General features: G+C 41.4%; 1 protein-coding gene across 9 annotated transcripts in view; it reads left to right on the forward strand.

The window, feature by feature from the left end:
- The window catches only part of RPGRIP1L (RPGRIP1 like), a 45,221-nt gene extending 34,241 nt beyond the window's left edge, over positions 1-10,980 (forward strand). For 6 of the 9 annotated variants that reach the window (XM_051790440.1, XM_051790449.1, XM_051790458.1 and 3 more), the window contains 4 exons: positions 2,201-2,384; positions 4,766-4,850; positions 6,056-6,189; positions 6,894-10,980. In XM_051790440.1, coding sequence (XP_051646400.1) covers positions 2,201-2,384; positions 4,766-4,850; positions 6,056-6,189; positions 6,894-6,997 — 507 coding nt within the window. In that variant the 3' untranslated portion in view covers positions 6,998-10,980. Of the gene's footprint in view, positions 1-2,200; positions 2,385-4,765; positions 4,851-6,055; positions 6,190-6,784; positions 6,865-6,893 lie in introns of those variants that run through there. The other 3 variants (XR_007904965.1, XR_007904966.1, XM_051790483.1) reach the window with 3 other exon arrangements.
- Positions 10,981-17,930: the final 6,950 nt, after the last annotated feature.

Genomic DNA, 17,930 nt, shown 5'->3' on the forward strand with positions numbered 1-17,930 from the left:
TTGAAGATTGAATTATTTATATGTAAAACATTAAAAAATTTTCATCTGTAATTTTGAGAACTAAAAGGACTGCTACTTCTCAGTATTAATTCAAACTATAATGCAGTTGCTTTGTACTTTTCTAGTCATCCTGTATTTTATTTTATCAAAATTATTTAAGAAATAATGAGAATTTCTGAGAAAATATTGTGTGTAGATTCATTTCAGGTTCATCTGTTTCTGCCTTTCTCCACTGGTCTGTTCCTCTGGTAACAAAGTGCCTGTTCATGAAGGGTAGATAAAATAATAAAAGCTATAAACTACTAAGGCAACACATTTGATACAAGATGGATATAAAAAGCAGGCATTGGTTTATTTGAATTCTTGAGCTACAGAATATGGCATGTCAAAATTGTTATTGAATTGTTTTTTTTTTTTCAAAGATTAAAAATTACTGTCTTTTATCTTTTAAGATAATTACCCTTCTGGTAATCAAATACTGTAAATACATTTTGTGATTTTTAGAAATCATTGTGCTGATTATCCTGTAAATCTGCCAAACTGTTTAAGCCATTTAAGATCATACTGGGGGTTTTTTGCATGTTGCAAATTAGACAGTTCATGGTTATTTCTTATATTAATCACAAGGGATATCTAACAGATTTTCCAGTGCCTGGCTGTACCATTTGCTTCCTCTTGTCTATGATGTAGGATTAATCAAAGAATACTTCATTTTGTTTCATTTGATTTACAAATTTGAATATGAAAACCATAATTCAAGTCAAGGACCATCACTTTAATGATCCTTGGCAGTCATTTGACTTACTAGATTTTAGGAAAAGAATTCCTTTAACTCTTTCATTGTTCTGTGCCTATCCCAGTAATATTGCCAGCTGGATTAGTGGAGACAGAATGGTGTGGAATTTTTTCTGTCATCCTAGTTAAATTTCCATTAATCAACTGAATAGTAAAATAACCTTATTAAAATAATCAGATTTGGGGTTTTAGTTGAAGTGGCTTAAGATACATAATAAAAGGAAATGTTTTGAAAGAAGAGGGTAAAATTCTTCATCAAATACTGAAAGAACTTGACAGCAATGGAAGGTGTTCTCTATGATGGATATTTTTACAATAGGATATACCTGCTTTTCAGTTTAATTATATAATTTGCTTGGAAAATGTAAGCTATGTCCATAATAAATAAGAATATTGATCTGCAGTTCTGACAGAGTTAGAAAGCTAATCTTTTGAATATGGTTTAGTCCTTCAAGTGATTTAAGTTTACAATCAAAAGTTGTCAAAATATTTCAGTGTAGGGGAAATACTTCTAACGAAGTTATGAACCTGAAAAGAAAGAAGTAAAAACCATTCTTTGACCTTTCTGTACTCCAGCATGTTCTGTTTGCTCTTTGAAGAATGTCACCTTTGAGTGCTCACCTGGGTATTCCAACTTTGATACCACAGTGGCTTTTCTTTCCTTGAATTACAGAGTTAACCAGGGCACTCTTTGTGATTCTTTCTCTTGGGTCTGACATTCCCACTTAAATACATCAAACTTATTAAAAGTTATCTGCACACAAATACTCCAGACTTTGCAGAACAGTATGAAAATTTCATATAAGGAACAGAAAAATATAACTTCAGTTAAAGACAATAAAAAAAGACTGGTGAAGAACAATTGGGATATTACTTTTGTTACCATATTGTTAATTTTAACTTGTAAAGGTATGTTAGATTTACCTGGGAAAGTTCAGTATTTGACATTCAGTTCCTTGCAAATACATTGTTACTTTACATGCCTAACAATTTGTGACTTGATGGATTTTTATTGAACTGCAGGAGGTACTAACAATTCTCTTTCATCTGGAAAACTTTCGTCCCCAGTATCACTGCAACTGTTTTAAGCAGTTACAAGATCAGTTTGCTGTGTAGCTAAAAATGATGACAACTGAAATTTCTGCTTCAGACAGTGTTTGTACATAAAGATAACCTGATCTCCAGCAGACTGTGGCTATTGCAAAAATATTTTAAACATCAAATAGAAATCAGCATCTCTTGCAACAACAGTCTTCAGTACAAACCCTGGGGCTTTGGATTCTCCTTGTGTATATGTAAAAATCAGTCAGTCAGCATTAATCAGACAAAATAGCTGCTGGTTTACATGTGTGAATGTTTGTTGGGGGTTAATTTTGGGTTATGTTTGTGTTTTGTTTTGAAACAGGAAGCGGAAAAAATCCGGATTAAAATCACGTCCCTTGCTCTGAGTGACTCACGGGTTACCTCGGATGAAACCATCCAGCAGCTGTTTGTGGAGTGCAGATTAAACCATTTCCTGGCAGAGGAGACCCCCCTGTCACTCCCCAAGCCCAGGGCTGGCCAGAGGATTCACTATAACTACAGCACAGGTGAGTGGGGGTGTTTGAGCAGGCTGTTCCCTCCAGCTGGGGCACATGGAAGTGCCTGCAGTGGAGCCTCCTCCCTGGCCACAAGGGTTGTGTTCATCTGTGTGCACACTGCATTTGTCTGCTTTCCACATATTTTAGGAAATATTAATGGTGGTTTTTAAGAAATGAGGCAAAGATGCAATTTTCAAGTACAAAATGAAATACTGAAGTAGGCTCGTGCATGAAATAGTAACATCACAATATATTTAAATATGCTGGTAGCATGTAAATTTGAAAATTGGAGTATGCATAACAAATTTATATATTCTTTTTAAAAGGGCATGATGAACTAATTTTTCTATTTACATGATGATATAGCAAAAGAAAAACATTCTGTCTAACCACAAACAACTAAAATACAACTGAAAAGAGAATATGTAATTGGACTTGATCATCCCTTGCAAATACTAATAACAGCTTTTTAATATGGGAAGCTATTCACCCATGTTTAATACTAATACATTGCTAATTATTTCATAATACTTTATATTTACACTACTGGCATACATAGAACTATTGTAACAATTGATAATTCTCTTGTTAATGATTTTCCCAGCTATTTCTTAGTATTTCAATTATTCATTAACTTTTCCTTTCCTGTTAAAGTCTATTTCAATTAAGATTCAGTCTGAGTGCTTCATGTTGTCTTGGACTTTTAGGTGACAATATCCTGGAGCAGGTGAATGAGTTTGCTATTTTTGACAAACCATTAATACAGACATTCAAATTAAACATTTTTTTTTTAAAATAATTTTGTAAAAGTGGCTTTGCAGAAGTGGTGTCCCAGTCAGATCTTTAAAACTGCTACCATCTACCAACCTGATTTGAGCTGAGTCTTCCATTGGCTGAGGCTTTGCTTCCCCTCAAACCAGTGGGATTTCTGCCATCATACACTAAATAAATCATCATTTAAGGGCTCCTTCTCTGAGGTGTAAACTCCCCCAAATGTTCTAGACAGGCAGACATAACTGCAGGAATATTTTTAAAACCTCATTGAAATAATACCACAAGCCATTAAAAGCTTTTAAATGCTTTTAATTTCTCTTGCTTCAGGAACTCTCACTGCTTGGAATATAAGAAGCTTTTAGAAGGTATAAAAGTTCTTAGACAATATTCTGATTCCTGTGTATACTAGCTACAGTCTGAGCATATTAGTTGTTTAAGTATCAACTCTGCAAAATTAAACTAATGAAATGCAGCAAAATTATGATGAATAGAAAATAAAACTGCAGACTTTTAGGACAATTAGGAAACTTCAACACATTTCAAGCTGTGATATTTGAAAATAGTATCATGCTTTGTAGAGACTGTAATTTATGAAGCTTTCCAGCCTGGTAGTGCTGTATTGTATTGCTTCTGTTAATCCTGGCTTCATAACTTTGATTTTTCTATTTGCTGCTTCAGTATGGACTATAGAACTTCAAAAGTTTAAGCTTCAGCAAGTTCCTAATGAATCAGTATAAAAAGGGGGGTTTCAGGATGAATTGCTCCAGGGCTGTATCCTGCAGCATAACACTAAGGCAGCTGTGATTTGCAGAGGTTTGCTTAGATAATTGGTCACCTAATTTCTACTCAAGATTAGATTTGCATATATGGGGGAAAAAACCCTGATGAGCCTGCCTTTTGATAAAGGCAGTTGAGAAGCCAGTGAGATTATAGTAATGAAATCTGCATCTGTGTTTGCTGCAGCTTTACTGCATCTTCCAGTCATGTCTAATTAGATTTGAGTATGCTGAATATTTGAGGCTAACTGGATATTTTCTTAAATAAAAATAAGATTTGCATGGGTAGAAAGAAATTTACTTTGAGCTTAGAAGGAAACTAATAGTCTTTTAGACCTTTGTATGGAGAAAATCAGGGTAAATCCATAAATTGTCTAAAAATTACTAATTCCTTTAATAAATAAAACATTTTACATTATCTATATCTGGAACTGCCTGACTGCTTTAAAAAGATCTAAAAGAAATAGAAGAGAATGAATAGTAAAAATGTTGGAATTTAAAGACAGAGGCATTTCTAGCCCCTCCTCCCCTCAAAAGCAAATGAAATCTGTTCCAAAGAGCTATGTTTGTTCCTCAGAGGGATGTATATTCATTCAAGTTCTGTCCTAGCAAATTTTTTTCTTAAAAAAAAAAAGTAACTCCTTTAACACTTCTTCAGTTTTTGCATCCTGAATTTTTATAGTATTCCACAGAGTAAATTTGCAAGAAGGAAGGTACCTTCTTAGTCTAAGATGCCCAAAAGAAACATTTATTTTTCTTCGTTCTTTTCTCCATGCCCTTTCTCGTAAAAGGTTGAAACCAATTGATAACTAAATATATCCATTTTGATTTCCTTTGCAGTGATAAATGTGGATAAGGCACATAATGGTGCAGAAAGAGAGTATCTCAAGTCGATTCTTCTGAAGGCAGATCCACCTGCTGACAGGTACAGATCAGTGCTGGAAATCTCCTACAGGGCTCATGCTTTGCCTTGTCCTACTCGAGGTGACCCCCAGAAATCAACACATAACTACCCAGGGTTCCTGGTAAATGAGGATGAGCTAAGGCATACCAAAGATTGTATTTAAATGGTTTTCTAAACTTCAAGCTCGTAATATTTTTTAAAATTACAAAAGTCCAAGTGATTGTGGTACTGTTCATACAAGTCCACCAGTTGGAGTATTCCCTTGGGATCCAGAGTTCAAATCTCCTCCTTCCTGCTTAGCAGCAAAGATTTAATGCAGTGTTACCATCTTTTAGGCAGACTGGAACTCTAAGAGGTTAGAGGTACTCTTATTTGCATGTTTTGTTGAGCATGTAAAAAACCTGGGTTTGATTTGAACCACAGGCTGGGTCTGTATGAATGATTCTCCCCTTTGGCAAGAAGTTACTGTCCCAGATGTCACTATACCTGCTTTTAATTTATGCTTTATTGAAAATTTTAGTAATAGTGGTAAGTTAAAAATTATTCCAGCACTAATCTCCTCTTCTATCACTGTCTTAGGTGCCAAGCTGATTTCCCCATATTGATTTGATTGAACATTGACACTGAATCAAAACAGATCTATTCCCAGTACCCAGTTTTATCAGTTGTTGTTATTATAATTTTCAAATTTTTTAATGTTATTTAATATTTATCTTACACATCTAAGTATTTCTTTTTTATTGAGTTTTGGCAATTTTGCTTCTGCTTAGCTCTTTGTCAAAATCCTAAGTTAAATCAATTATAATCAAGCCACCTGTTGAAAACAGCTGTGATATTTTCCCTTTTTTGCCTCTAGACCATTTATTTAAACACACATTTTCAGTAGGTCTCTGGGTTTAGTGACAAATATTTACATATATGTACTGGCAGGACAACAAAAGAACACAAAACCAACTAAACAAATCAGTTCTGTAAGCCTGAAGATCTGGGGTTACAACCTCTCTGTCCTTTTAGTACTGCTAAATAATCCTAAAGGAGGAGGGAAGAGTTCAAAGAGATGATCTCAGAATATTCTTGCAGTGGGAAATGTTGAATATAATTCACTTTTAAAATAGTGTGGGTTTAGCTTTTTTATGGGTTTTTTATTCGATTTTTAACCTTTTTTGAAGGTAAAATATCTTTTTTGTTTGTTTGTTTGTTTTTGGGGGGTTTTTTTTTGTGTTTAGCCTAAAGTTTACAGTGGTCAGTGATCCCCCAGAAGATGAGCAGGACCTGGAATGTGAGGATATTGGTTTTGCTTATGTCAGTTTGAAAGAGATATTCCAGAAGCAAAGAGATATCATTGAGCAAGATATTGATGGTAAGTTTTAAAGATCTCTTTTTTGTTGACTTTTGTGGCCTAAAAATTGTCCCTTGAATTTCTGCTTTTCCTTGCAAGACTTACTGTGCAAGTAATTGTTGGACATTGTTTCAGTCTGAAATGCTTTGATATTAACTCCTGGCTTCCACATTTGTTTGCAGAAGTCTGCAAAGGCAGGACCCTCCACCTCACAGCCTTCACCATACACCTTAAAAAAACCCCTGGGAACTAAATGAAAAAGAAAACCCCAACCCCTTCTGGTTTTCCACTAAGTTCATTTGCTTATAATAAAACCATCAGGCACACAGTGTAGCAAATGCATTAATTGTTAGATTTTTACTTAAAACTATTGCTAACTATGCATATAATGTCTTTAACAGAGTTTGGAACACCTGTATTTACATATTGTGAAAAATCATTATTTTATATAGGCAGTTATTATACCAATAGGTTTTTTATTTCAAAGTTAATTCCAACATTAATACTTTTATTGTTGTACATTCTGGTTCTTGGACTCCTTTGTTTCTAGTAGGCTGAGGAGCTGAATGGGAAGGTTTCTTTATCATTTCTTTCTTTCTTTTCTTTTTTTTTTTAGCATACGATAGGTGCCTTTTAATCTGTCCAAACACCAAGGAAAACCATTAGAACGAAGGTGAAACCTTAAATGGACTGGCTCCTGATGTTTTGTGCTGTTTCCTTTGCAGTTTTGGATTGCCAGGATGGCAGTGCAGTGATTGGAGAGCTGACAGTGACCGTGGAGGCCCTGCAGGCCCTGCGCTCGGTGCACGAGGAGTGCAGGACTGAGTAGGGGTGGCACAGGGGCCTCTGCCTGCAGGATTCCTGCTCCACTATAAAGACATGGATGGTGCAGCAAAGAGGAGATCTCTGGCATTCTTACAGTGTATTTAATATATCATTTATATGAAAAGGATGCTTGATGGGCAGGTGTACAGTTTTGTATGCTTTTCAGTCTGTTTTCTTATTTTTAAGGTCCTGGCTGAATCACATCTCAAGCTTTCAACAGTTGATGTTATCAAGGTCTAACTCAGTCCTAGCAGTCTGTGTTCAAACCAAACCTGCTTGTAAATGATCAGATACCAGCTGAGGGTACTTTGTCTAAAGAAATGAGTGATGGTGACCCTCCAAACAGCAATGCTTGTAGATTCTTACTCAGAGTAGTTCCCTGCCATTCCTCTCTCAGGACAGGGTCAGTGCTGCTGGCAGTGCCTGGGCAGGCTGCAGGGTTAGCTGCTGGCAGGGTTAGCTGCTGGCAGGGTTAGCTGCTGGCAGGGTTAGCTGCTGGCAGGGTTAGCTGCTGGCAGGGTTAGCTGCTCTCAGGGTTAGCTGCTCTCAGGGTTAGCTGCTGGCAGGGTTAGCTGCTCTCAGGGTTAGCTGCTGGCAGGGTTAGCTGCTGGCAGGGTTAGCTGCTGTCAGCCCATGTGCTCAGGGCTGGGGGGAAACCTCCAAACCTGGAGCCTGCTCAGCTCCTCTGGGCACCCTGTTCCAGGCCTGACTGTCCTCAGAGTGAGAACAAGGAGATGCATTTCTGAACATTACTGCAGTCCAAATCAAAGCCAGGGCTAGATCTAAGCACGTGGAGCAGTTTTTGCACTTAATGTACCATCTAATAACTTAATTATTTTTTTTTAAATTCTGGGGATGGCACAAATATGACCATGTTTGTCATTTGTTTCAGCCATTTAACATTTTGCACAAAACCAAAACCAACAAAGCATTTTAGTGTTGATTTTCCTGGTTTGCAGTATGCCATCAAATTACCATCCAGTTTTATGAAGCAGTTGATACGAAATAGGTGTTATTGTTAACAATGTGGTTCACTCAGATAATTTTTCTGTACATTTCAGTGGTAAACAATTTGTTATGGTTTATTCCTGGGTTGTTTGGGGTTTCTTTATATTAGACTTAGATTATTTTAAGACTAAGGAAACAAACCAATAAATCAAACAGATCAGTCTTACACTGAAATTATCTTCCTAAGTTTCATTCATGAATTCTTCACACATTTTAGATTTTCAAAGATTTTCCCTGAGCTGTGAGAAACAGGGATATAAATCTGTAACCTCTGTCCACACCCATTCTATGTATCAAAATATCTGTTACTTCAGGGGTCCAGCATCAATAGCTGCAAGACAGGCCTTGCACATGATCTAGAAGTGATTTGTTTAACATTTTTGTGGATTTGGAAAACAACCTGTTTTCTGTTTAGACAAGCTGTCATTCTTGTTGAATGCAAAATTATTTCCTTATGTATTAAAGTCACAAGAACTTGAAAAAATGTTGGGAAAATGTGGTCCTTCTACTACAAAAAAACTCAAAGTGAACCTTCTTTTTCTTGAAAGACTGTTATCAACCAGTAGTTATTCTGATTACTGACTCCTAAACTTGCTGATAGCCTTTGACTTCAGTTAGAATGAACAACAGAAAATGTTTTCCCTTATGTACAGGGCAATCTTCCCAGAGAAATTAAAGGAGACACCAATCAGCATCTGACTCCAAACACACAGTGCACAAACAGTAAATAAAAATCAGCAAACTTAATAAAAGAACTTCAGAAAATCTTTACAGGAAATCTTCCTATATTTTGAAACCATTCCTTAATGTTCTTTGCTCTGCAATAAGCACTGTAGTACACCAAAATCAGACCCATCTGGAAACTTGCCAGTAGGTTGGTAATGTCAGGGGTATGATTTATATCCCAGATGGAATGCACAAAAATGGGTCTGTTTATAACACAGAATCAGATGTGGACCATGCATATGGACTCATTTTCCCCAACAATTAGACATGGAGGCTGCTGCCCTTGTTTTCTCATTTGTCAAAACAGGGGTACAGGGCCTTTGTGCAGCAGCCAAGGGTGAACCACAGGGATGACTTTTTTTTCTTATTAATCTCACAGAGCCCTGCTAAACTGCAGAAATGTTGCTGATAATTGTAACATCTTCAGTATTTGCCAATTTTGTTTACACAGTACCCTTAATAAACAGAATATGTACCATTCACAAACTCTACAAAATGTATGCTTTAGGTATTAAGCATGAAATGTAGGTTTTTGCTGAGGTCCTTGGATCTTTATGGTGCTGGTTAAGTGTGAAGGGTGCAAGGACTAACTCAACAACTTCAGCTTTGCCTAAAGCCACAAGCCTGTTGTCCACAAACATTTTCGGGGTCCCCACGCAGTGACTGCCAGAGCCCAACAGAGCCCAACCCCTGCTGGCCCTGGTTAGAATTGCACAAAAAGGTGGAAAGTTTCCTTTTTGAAAGGGGTTTTTGGGTACAGGATTGTTGTTTAGTTGTTTTTGTGTTCTTTTGTTGTTCTGCCCATACACAGATATCCTTTAATAAAGGGCTGTTATTTTTTTCTTTCTCCACAATTGGAGCCTCTTAATTTCGGATTTACAATTGCTTAGAGGGAGGAGTTTGGTCTTCCTCATAACTCATCCTCCTGAGCAAAACACTTCAGGCTCATTAAACTGAGACACAGCCCCATAGCCCTCCCAGAAGCCACAGCCCCCAAAGCCATCACAGCCCCCACAGCTCTCAAACCCTCCATAGCCCTCCCAGCCCACACAGCCCCTGGGAGATGCTGCATCTGAACCTCACTGAATTATTGAGATGGGTCAGAGCCAACTCACTGGGAGAGAGGGTGTGGAAGGGCTGGGGCTGACCCTGCAGGTCCCTGGTAAGGCTGCCATGTCCCACAGCCTGCAGCCAGCAGGGTCCCCAGAGCACAGGGCAGGGCTGCAGGGTGCAGCCAGCACAGCTGTGCCCTGCACGGCACAACCTGGCACTGAGGGCCATGCACAGCACAGCCTGGCACTGACAGCCCATGCACAGCACAGAGTGGCACTGACTGACAGCCCATGCACAGCACAGGCTGGCACTGAGGGCCATGCACAGCACAGCCTGGCACTGACTGACAGCCCATGCACAGCACAGGGTGGCACTGAGGGCCATGCACAGCACAGGGTGGCACTGAGGGCCATGCACAGCACAGGGTGTCACTCACAGCCCATGCACAGCACAGCCTGGCACTGAGGGCCATGCACAGCACAGGGTGTCACTCACAGCCCATGCACGGCACAGGGTGGCACTGAGGGCCATGCACAGCACAGGGTGGCACTCACAGCCCATGCACAGCACAGGGTGGCACTGAGGGCCATGCACAGCACAGCCTGGCACTGACTGACAGCCCATGCACAGCACAGGCTGGCACTGAGGGCCATGCACAGCACAGGGTGGCACTCACAGCCCATGCACAGCACAGCCTGGCACTGAGGGCCATGCACAGCACAGGGTGGCACTGAGGGCCGAGCAGCTGGGCTGGCAGTCCGGGCAGACCTGCCCACCCCACAGCCCTGCAGCTCCCCTCCCTCTGGCCTGCAAGGCACTGACACATGTCCTGCCTGGGAGGGAAAACTGAACTCTAGAACTACACGAGACTCCCCGTGAGCTTTCTCTCTTCCTCTCCTCTTATTGGCAACTATTTTTTCTCTCCTTTCTCTCCTTCTCTCTTTCTTCCTTCCTTCTTTCTTTACTCTTTTAATCTGTTTTTTGTTTTACTCTTTTCCTTCTCTTGGGGTAACTTAAAACCAATTAATTGTGTTTCACTGAAGCTGGTAAATATACTGTAAATATGTTGTTTGTAGTGGGTGTTTTTTGTGGAATGGGTCTTTGTGCTAGGTGTTTTAGTGAATGCTTCTCTTGGTTGTACTTTAGTCCTTTCTTTATTAGTACTTTATTTTTCTCACTAAATTAAAAGAATTTCTCTTAGAGTGTGTGGCTCTTTCTCCAGATGCGAATTCAAGGTTATAATGAACCAAAAGACATTTAAAACTTCTTAAATAAAATGTAACCACTCTGAGCAGCTTATGGCTGTGCAGGTCTTTGTCCAAATTGAGAACGTGTCTTCATCTGTGAAAAGTAAAGCAATAAAGCAACTTTTGTCATTAACAGCCTAAAAATAAAAAGAGAGATCAGTCTGCTGTTCAAAGGAAGGGTTGTTCAATAAGCTTTTTGTCCCCTCTCTTCACAGAACAGTGGCTTCCCAGACTACTTGATTCTCGAGACCAAAGGCAAATGTATTTTGTGGCACATAGGCTGGAAGGGGGACCAAACTGGCTATTAATAACCACACTCATTAGTAAAGCAGAGTCACACAGTGACATTTATTCTTTAATTCACCAAAAAAGAACAATAATTAAGTGGAACTGGCCAGTGAGCTTGTTCTGTTACTGACCCCAGAGGCTGGGGAAGAGGGACCTTGTGACTGCTGTTAGACAAACAAAGGCATCAGATGGAAACATCCTTGACTTCACCATAAATGTATTGCAGCTGCTGCCACAGCTCGGACTGAAGTTCTGCCTGGGCTGACTTCGTGTTCTGCTCTTGGATGAAAACAGCAGATGCTAAAAGTTGTATAAAGAAGCCTCTGGTGAAATGAAATGGGAACTCAGACACTATCAGTTGTTCTTCACATGTTTTCATACTGTCCACTCTCCTCCACAGCAGTCTCAAAGTGCCAGCTGGGGATCAAGTTTGGAACTGAAGCTCAAGAACCATCTACTCAGCATTCACTGATTATGTTGTTTCCTATCACTGTGTCTGACACAAGTGACAGGAGTAGCATTTTTTACATCCCATGAATCACAAAGGATTCCAGAATTGGGTTATGTGACATAACTCTCTTCCTGCTCCCTCACCAGAGTAGCATAAATTGGGAAACCATTGCACAGGGCCAGGGCAAAGCATGGGATTTGTGTCAGTAAGTGGCAGATATTAAACACAAATGCTTTGGGGTAGAAGCCAGAGCAGTGCTTAGGAAGTCATGGCAAGAGAGGGATCCCTGCTGTTGAGAAGGGTCACTCCTGGGAAGTGGATTAAAGAGAAATACCTGAATGGCTGGTTTATGGTGCAAAAGAACAAAGTGCAGCTATTTTTCCCGCTCTGATGTTCTGGACTATTTCAGTGATAAACACCAGTGGGTTCTCATCCCCCCCACAGGTTAAATCAAATGAAGCCTTATTCCCAAACACAGTTGTGGTGCTGACATGCATCCCAGGGAGCATTATGTGCCCCTGCACCCAGTTCCCATGCAGACAGAGGCCATCAGGCACATCTTTACCACAAGGTGAATTTTCCTGTGTTGTACAAGTAACCACAGCCAGCCACCCAAAGGCAAAGGGGCTGAGCAACACTGACTCCACACACTCTTTCAGCCTCATCACTTGAGCAAGGGCACATTGAAGAAGGTTTCAGGAGCTCTGATGCACACAGGTGCAGCATAATCTGAACCCTTGGAAGATTTAATTCAGTGCCATTCTAGTACCACAACATGGGCTTTTATATCACTTGTAAGATGTTTTTTTATTTATTTATTTTTAGCTTAAACTGTGGTAAGTCTTTTAGTACAACTGGCAGCAGCTCAGGACTCCTGTGCTGTGCTCTCCTGGGTAGAACAGGTACATCCAAACAGAAGGTTTCCTCGAAATTGCATCTAGTACTGTTTTTAAGTCTTCTGCTGTGAAGATTTCAACCATGTTTCCTCCAAACAGGTTTAGAAAGAGCTCATCCAATCCTGCATGGAAATGCTGGTATCTGAAATGTTACAGTGTGTGGGTGAGCAGAGCTCATATTTTGTAAATGAGAACAAGAAAAGATATTTTCTTCTCTAAGAATGGAATTAAAACAAACAATCCAAATAAATAAAAATTGGTGTAATGTGGTCATCAACAAAATTTTTTCCTTTTGGTATAAACTGTTATAATTATTATTTACTGATAGCAATTAAAGAACTGATCCCCCTCGATACAGGCACAAGCCCATATGTTAACTGTGGATCATGCAAATAATGTGGCATCAGAAGCTTCAAAGAAGGGTTTAGCTGCTTTGCAGCTCACATTCCTTGTGTTCTACCCACTGTTTGTTCAGCTTCATGGTCTGGAGGGGAGGATTTGGTAAGAACCCAAGGAATACCTGTTCATATTTTCAAGATTCTGGAAGTTATGCCTAATGGGTCCCTGCTGGTAGTGAGTTAGTCAATACCTGAGCCTATAAATGCTGAGCTCAGACCAAAATGCCATCCTGCAGAACGGTGAACTCCAGGTTCAGGACAGTTCTGCTCAGGAATTACCCAGCAACATGGTAAGTCACAAGTGCTGCCTGGCAAGTTCAGGTGGCACCTTTGTAACAGAAGGACAGACATATGTTGTAACATGTGTGACTGTATCTGAGACCTTCCTCACATCAGCTGTGCTGTGAAAAGCACCTTTCAGGAATCCCTCCTAAGCCTCAGCCCTACAAGCTGTTCCTGCAGGCAGAAATCTGTGAGGAGCCCACAGGAGTCCAGGGCTCTTTGCACACAGCCAGGCCCAGCTCTGGGTGGGCTGAGAGGGGCTTTGTGGTGACAGGGTGTGCAGTGCCCTGAGGCTGCCTCAGGCACCTCCCCACGGAGCAACACAGGGGAACACCAAAGGCAATGCCGCCCGCAGCCAGAGCACGGGGCCAGCAGCGGGGAAATGGGGTGGGAATGAAAAGTGAACAAGTACATTTTCAGCCTCATAAAGGATGTCTGGAGTTTCAAAAGAAGCTGAACAGGAGCCAGAGTGTGCCCAGGTGGCCAAGAGGGCCGATGGATCCTGGCCTGGCTCAGGAACAGGGTGGCCAACAGGGCCAGGGAAGTGATTCTGCCCCTGGACTCAGCGCTGGTGAGGCCACCCCTGGAGTGCTGTGTCCAGTTCTGGGCCCTCAGCTCAGGAAGGACATGGAGGGGCTGGAGCAGGGCCAGAGGAGAGCAACAAGGGTGGGGAAGGGACTGGAGCACAAGTGCTGTGAGGAGAGGCTGAGGGAGCTGGGGGGGCTCAGCCTGGAGAGGAGGAGGCTCAGGGGAGACCTCCTGACTCTGCAACTCCCTGACAGGAGGGGGGAGCCAGGGGGGGTTGGTCTCTTCTCCCAGGCAACCATCAGCAAGACAAGAGGGCTGGGTCTTGAGCTGTGCCAGGGGAGGGTTAGGTTGGATATCAGGAAGAATTTCTTTGCAGAGAGAGTGCTCAGCCATTGGAATGGGCTGCCCAGGGAGGGGGTGGATTCTCCATCCCTGGAGGTGTTTAAGGACAGACTGGATGTGGCATCAGTGCCATGGGCTGGGAACCACAGCGGGGTTGGATCAAGGGTTGGACTGGATGATCTCAGAGGTCCCTTCCAACCCAGCTGATTCCATGATTCTGTGATTCTATGAAAGCAGATAGCACCAAACCACAAAACATGCACATTTCACACATTTACAGTCCTCAGGTGTTGGTTTGGATACTGAGGTCCATGCCAAGTGTCCCCTGGGGCACCAGTCCTGCCATGCAGATAGGAAGAAGAAAGTTCCATGGGTGACCCAATTCCCAACAAATGCTGCATTGTCTCCATGGATTATTTGTCCAGAGAAACCACCTTGTCTCCTGGAAGCCAGTCTGCTTTCCTGTTGCTACAATAAGGCCCAGTTGCTGGTATTTATTGTGCACCATCACGACTCACATCACAATCCCCTGCTGAGGTGGGTAGGTGGGTGTGAGACAAGCTGGATGGGAGGGTTATAAACAAGAGCTCATTTGAAGTGACTAAACCACAGTGGCTCACTGTCATGCGAGCATCTCTCAGGTTGTATCTTAGCAACTGGCCAGCCAAAACCAGAGGATCAGCACATTTGAAATCATCTCCAGAATTACCTGAAACTCTTTGGTTAATAATTTGTGCTGAACTCCCTAAAAATAGGCACTGCTGCAAGAACTATCCCACTTCACAACAAAAAATAATGTTCTACCCCATGGGCTGGAGAACACAACCCTGTGTTTAAAATCCTGTGTTTTAAGTTCAATCCCTGCCTCATTGTTCAACCAATTTTTGCCAAGGTCCACAAGGACCTTGATGAGCGTGGCTGACACGTACCTGCCATTTGGATCCCAGAGGAATCTGCTTTTCAGACCCCCCTTGCTCCAAGGGTTATCCACAGCACCACTGCCAGCTGGCCCTGCCTGAGCCAGCTCTCATGGACTCACCTGGAGCACTGCAAGTCCCTTCTGTGAGTCGTGTCAATGCCATTTGGGGAACATGCAATGGCTTCTCCACAAGCTCACTCATGAAAATGAAGCTTAGGACCGTTTTAGACAGAATTCTGTGCAGAAAAATACAGCCCTTCACTGACAACAGTAAATCAAATTAGAAATGTTCCTAAAAATTAGCAGTAACATCAGACTAGGCTGAATTTTTTTCAGTTATCTGTGGGAGACTAAGTTTCTATAAATAAACTGAAGCATGTTTTTGATGAAGGAAGTTCAAAACAAAGCCAAATTGTCAAAATAGCCAAGAGCTTTTCAAAGCAACAAAACTCTTTTAGTCCAAACACAGGAGCATTTTCAGACACACTGAGCTGGACAAAACAAGACTGTGTGGGAAGGCACAGAGGGAAAGGCACTGGGTGCTGCTGCAGCAGTGAGCACATGACCACATTCCTTTGGTAGCACTTTGCATTGACAGATTGTTTAGCAGGGGGGAGGTACTAGAAATTTTTCCCTTTTCATGAGAGAAATGAGATAGGGAGAAGTCAGTACATTTGGTTGGGGCTCTCAGTGTCCTAAGCAAGGGACAAGCTCCAGGCAATTTTCAAGGTTGCCATCCCCTTGACTGTGGTATTTCTCCCTTAAAGTTGGTGGCAGCTGGACCTATTTCACACAAATCTGAACGAGCAATAAATATTTCAAAGTCCATTCATTAGAGACTCCTGATTCAAAATCCACTGAAATATGACTTTTTTCATGTGTTTCACAAACCTGTTTGTGGTAGAGATCATCTGCCTCTCAGTGCTGTGGCTATAAAGACAAAATGTTAAAACAAAAACGTATTTACAACCACTGTCTCTGTCAAGACAAACAGCACTGAGGGTTGCCCTTGTTTCAGCAGCTCTTCCACAGTGACTTATCTATCTTGTTCCCAGCACTTGCACAGTTCTGGGTGGAGATTAGGAACCATCCTGGGCTTTGGAAGCACAACTCCCCCAGTCAAACAGCTCAGGCAGGTCCAGTTATCTACCTCTCCTCAGGGCAGCAAAGGGGCCTCTGAGCAGCTCTGGGGGTGGCCAGGGCAGGGCTGGGAAGAGGGGAAAGGTAAAAGGCAGGTTTTTTCCTATGTAACATGTCTAATATTAGCTGGGCACCTCAGCACTTGGGCCTTGTGGCCTCCAGTGTCAAAAACTCATGCACTGTCTGTTTTCCTGCCACCTCTGATGTGTGCACAGCCCCCCAGGCTGGGGCTCTTCCTGAGTTCAATACAGAGCATCTGCATCAGAAAACAAGACCTCTGCTTAGCCCTGACCCTCCCACACACCAACAGCCCCAAAATCATGGAAGGGCTTTAGAGCTGAGGGCTTGAGGAAACCAGTCCGGGATGTGTCTCCTCTGAAAGGGATGTGGGGGAGATGAGAGCACAGCTATTTTTCCACTCACTGCAGCTGCAATGCAAGCAATTTCTAAGACCCAAAGTATGCATTTACTATGTTCACAGGATTCATGAATTTGGATAACAGAAGAATCCCTGTAGAAACACACAGATTATACTCACAAACAATCATTCAGAGATCTTGTTTGCTTTTTGTTAAATCCAAATTTCACTTTAAGGCTGGTGGGGGATCATCATGAGAAAGATGTGTAAAATGATCTGATACAAAGCCTGAGACACAGGTCAAATAATGCAAAGGAAAGAACCCAACAAGCTCCCTGGGCTGTTGCCCCCAAATTCTTAATGGTTGGTTAAAAAAATTATATTCACTGGGTTCATATCTCTGAGTAATCTCCAAGGGAATTTGTACACTCTCATTTTATGTAGAACAAATTTGTCATTGATTGTCCCAAAAATTACATATTACTCAACAATTCAGGAATTCAGCAATCATTCAGTCGAGTATTCATCAGCCTCAGCTGGCATAAATTGTGGCAGTATTTAAAATTCATCTGTCTTTATTATACCCTGCTACAAAGGAAACAAGAAATCTAAGTGTATCCATCCAGCAAGCAGTAGCTTGGTCCTACAAAAGGGAGAGATAATTTACTGTAAAATGAACAAAGGGTGAAAAAAGCTGAACAGAGAAGCTGAACTGCATGGACAGGGAGAGAGAGCCTTTCACTTCAGCACTGCTCATTAGCATTATATAGAAAGCAGAGATGCTGGATTTCAACAGCATCTCTTCTGGTCTCATTTTCAACATTCTCATCTTCAGCATGTGTCTTCTGGTTCTCATAATTCAACCAGCAACGTAATTCCTGGTCAAATAGAGCTCTCATATACAAGGACATGTACCAAAGGTTTTGAGGTGCTGTCAGGTAGTTTGTTGGTAAAGCAGTAATTGTACCAATTCCAGAGGGAGACATGCACTCCTTTATTATTGTACTTTCATTCCTACGTGCCTAGCAGGGAATGGTTGCATACACTGCAAAATTGGGAAAACATGATATTGCACATGATACTACTGCACACGATATCACAACAAAAGAAATGTGAAATAACATCAGCAATCAAATCTGCCTTTCAAGTCTTGGTTTTCAGAGGGTTCATCCCATCACAGCAGCATGAAGGAACTGGTTTTTTTCCAGAGACTGTTTTATTTATCTAAATAGTGTCCCATTGTGTACACTGTGTTTGTGAACTCCAGAGAATGATGAGCCCTTAGAGAGATGCATTTATAC

This window comes from Manacus candei, unplaced genomic scaffold, assembly GCF_025592945.1.
Source record: "Manacus candei isolate 608988 ecotype Guabito, Panama unplaced genomic scaffold, ASM2559294v1 h1tg000003l, whole genome shotgun sequence".
Taxonomy (NCBI): Eukaryota; Metazoa; Chordata; class Aves; order Passeriformes; family Pipridae; genus Manacus; species Manacus candei.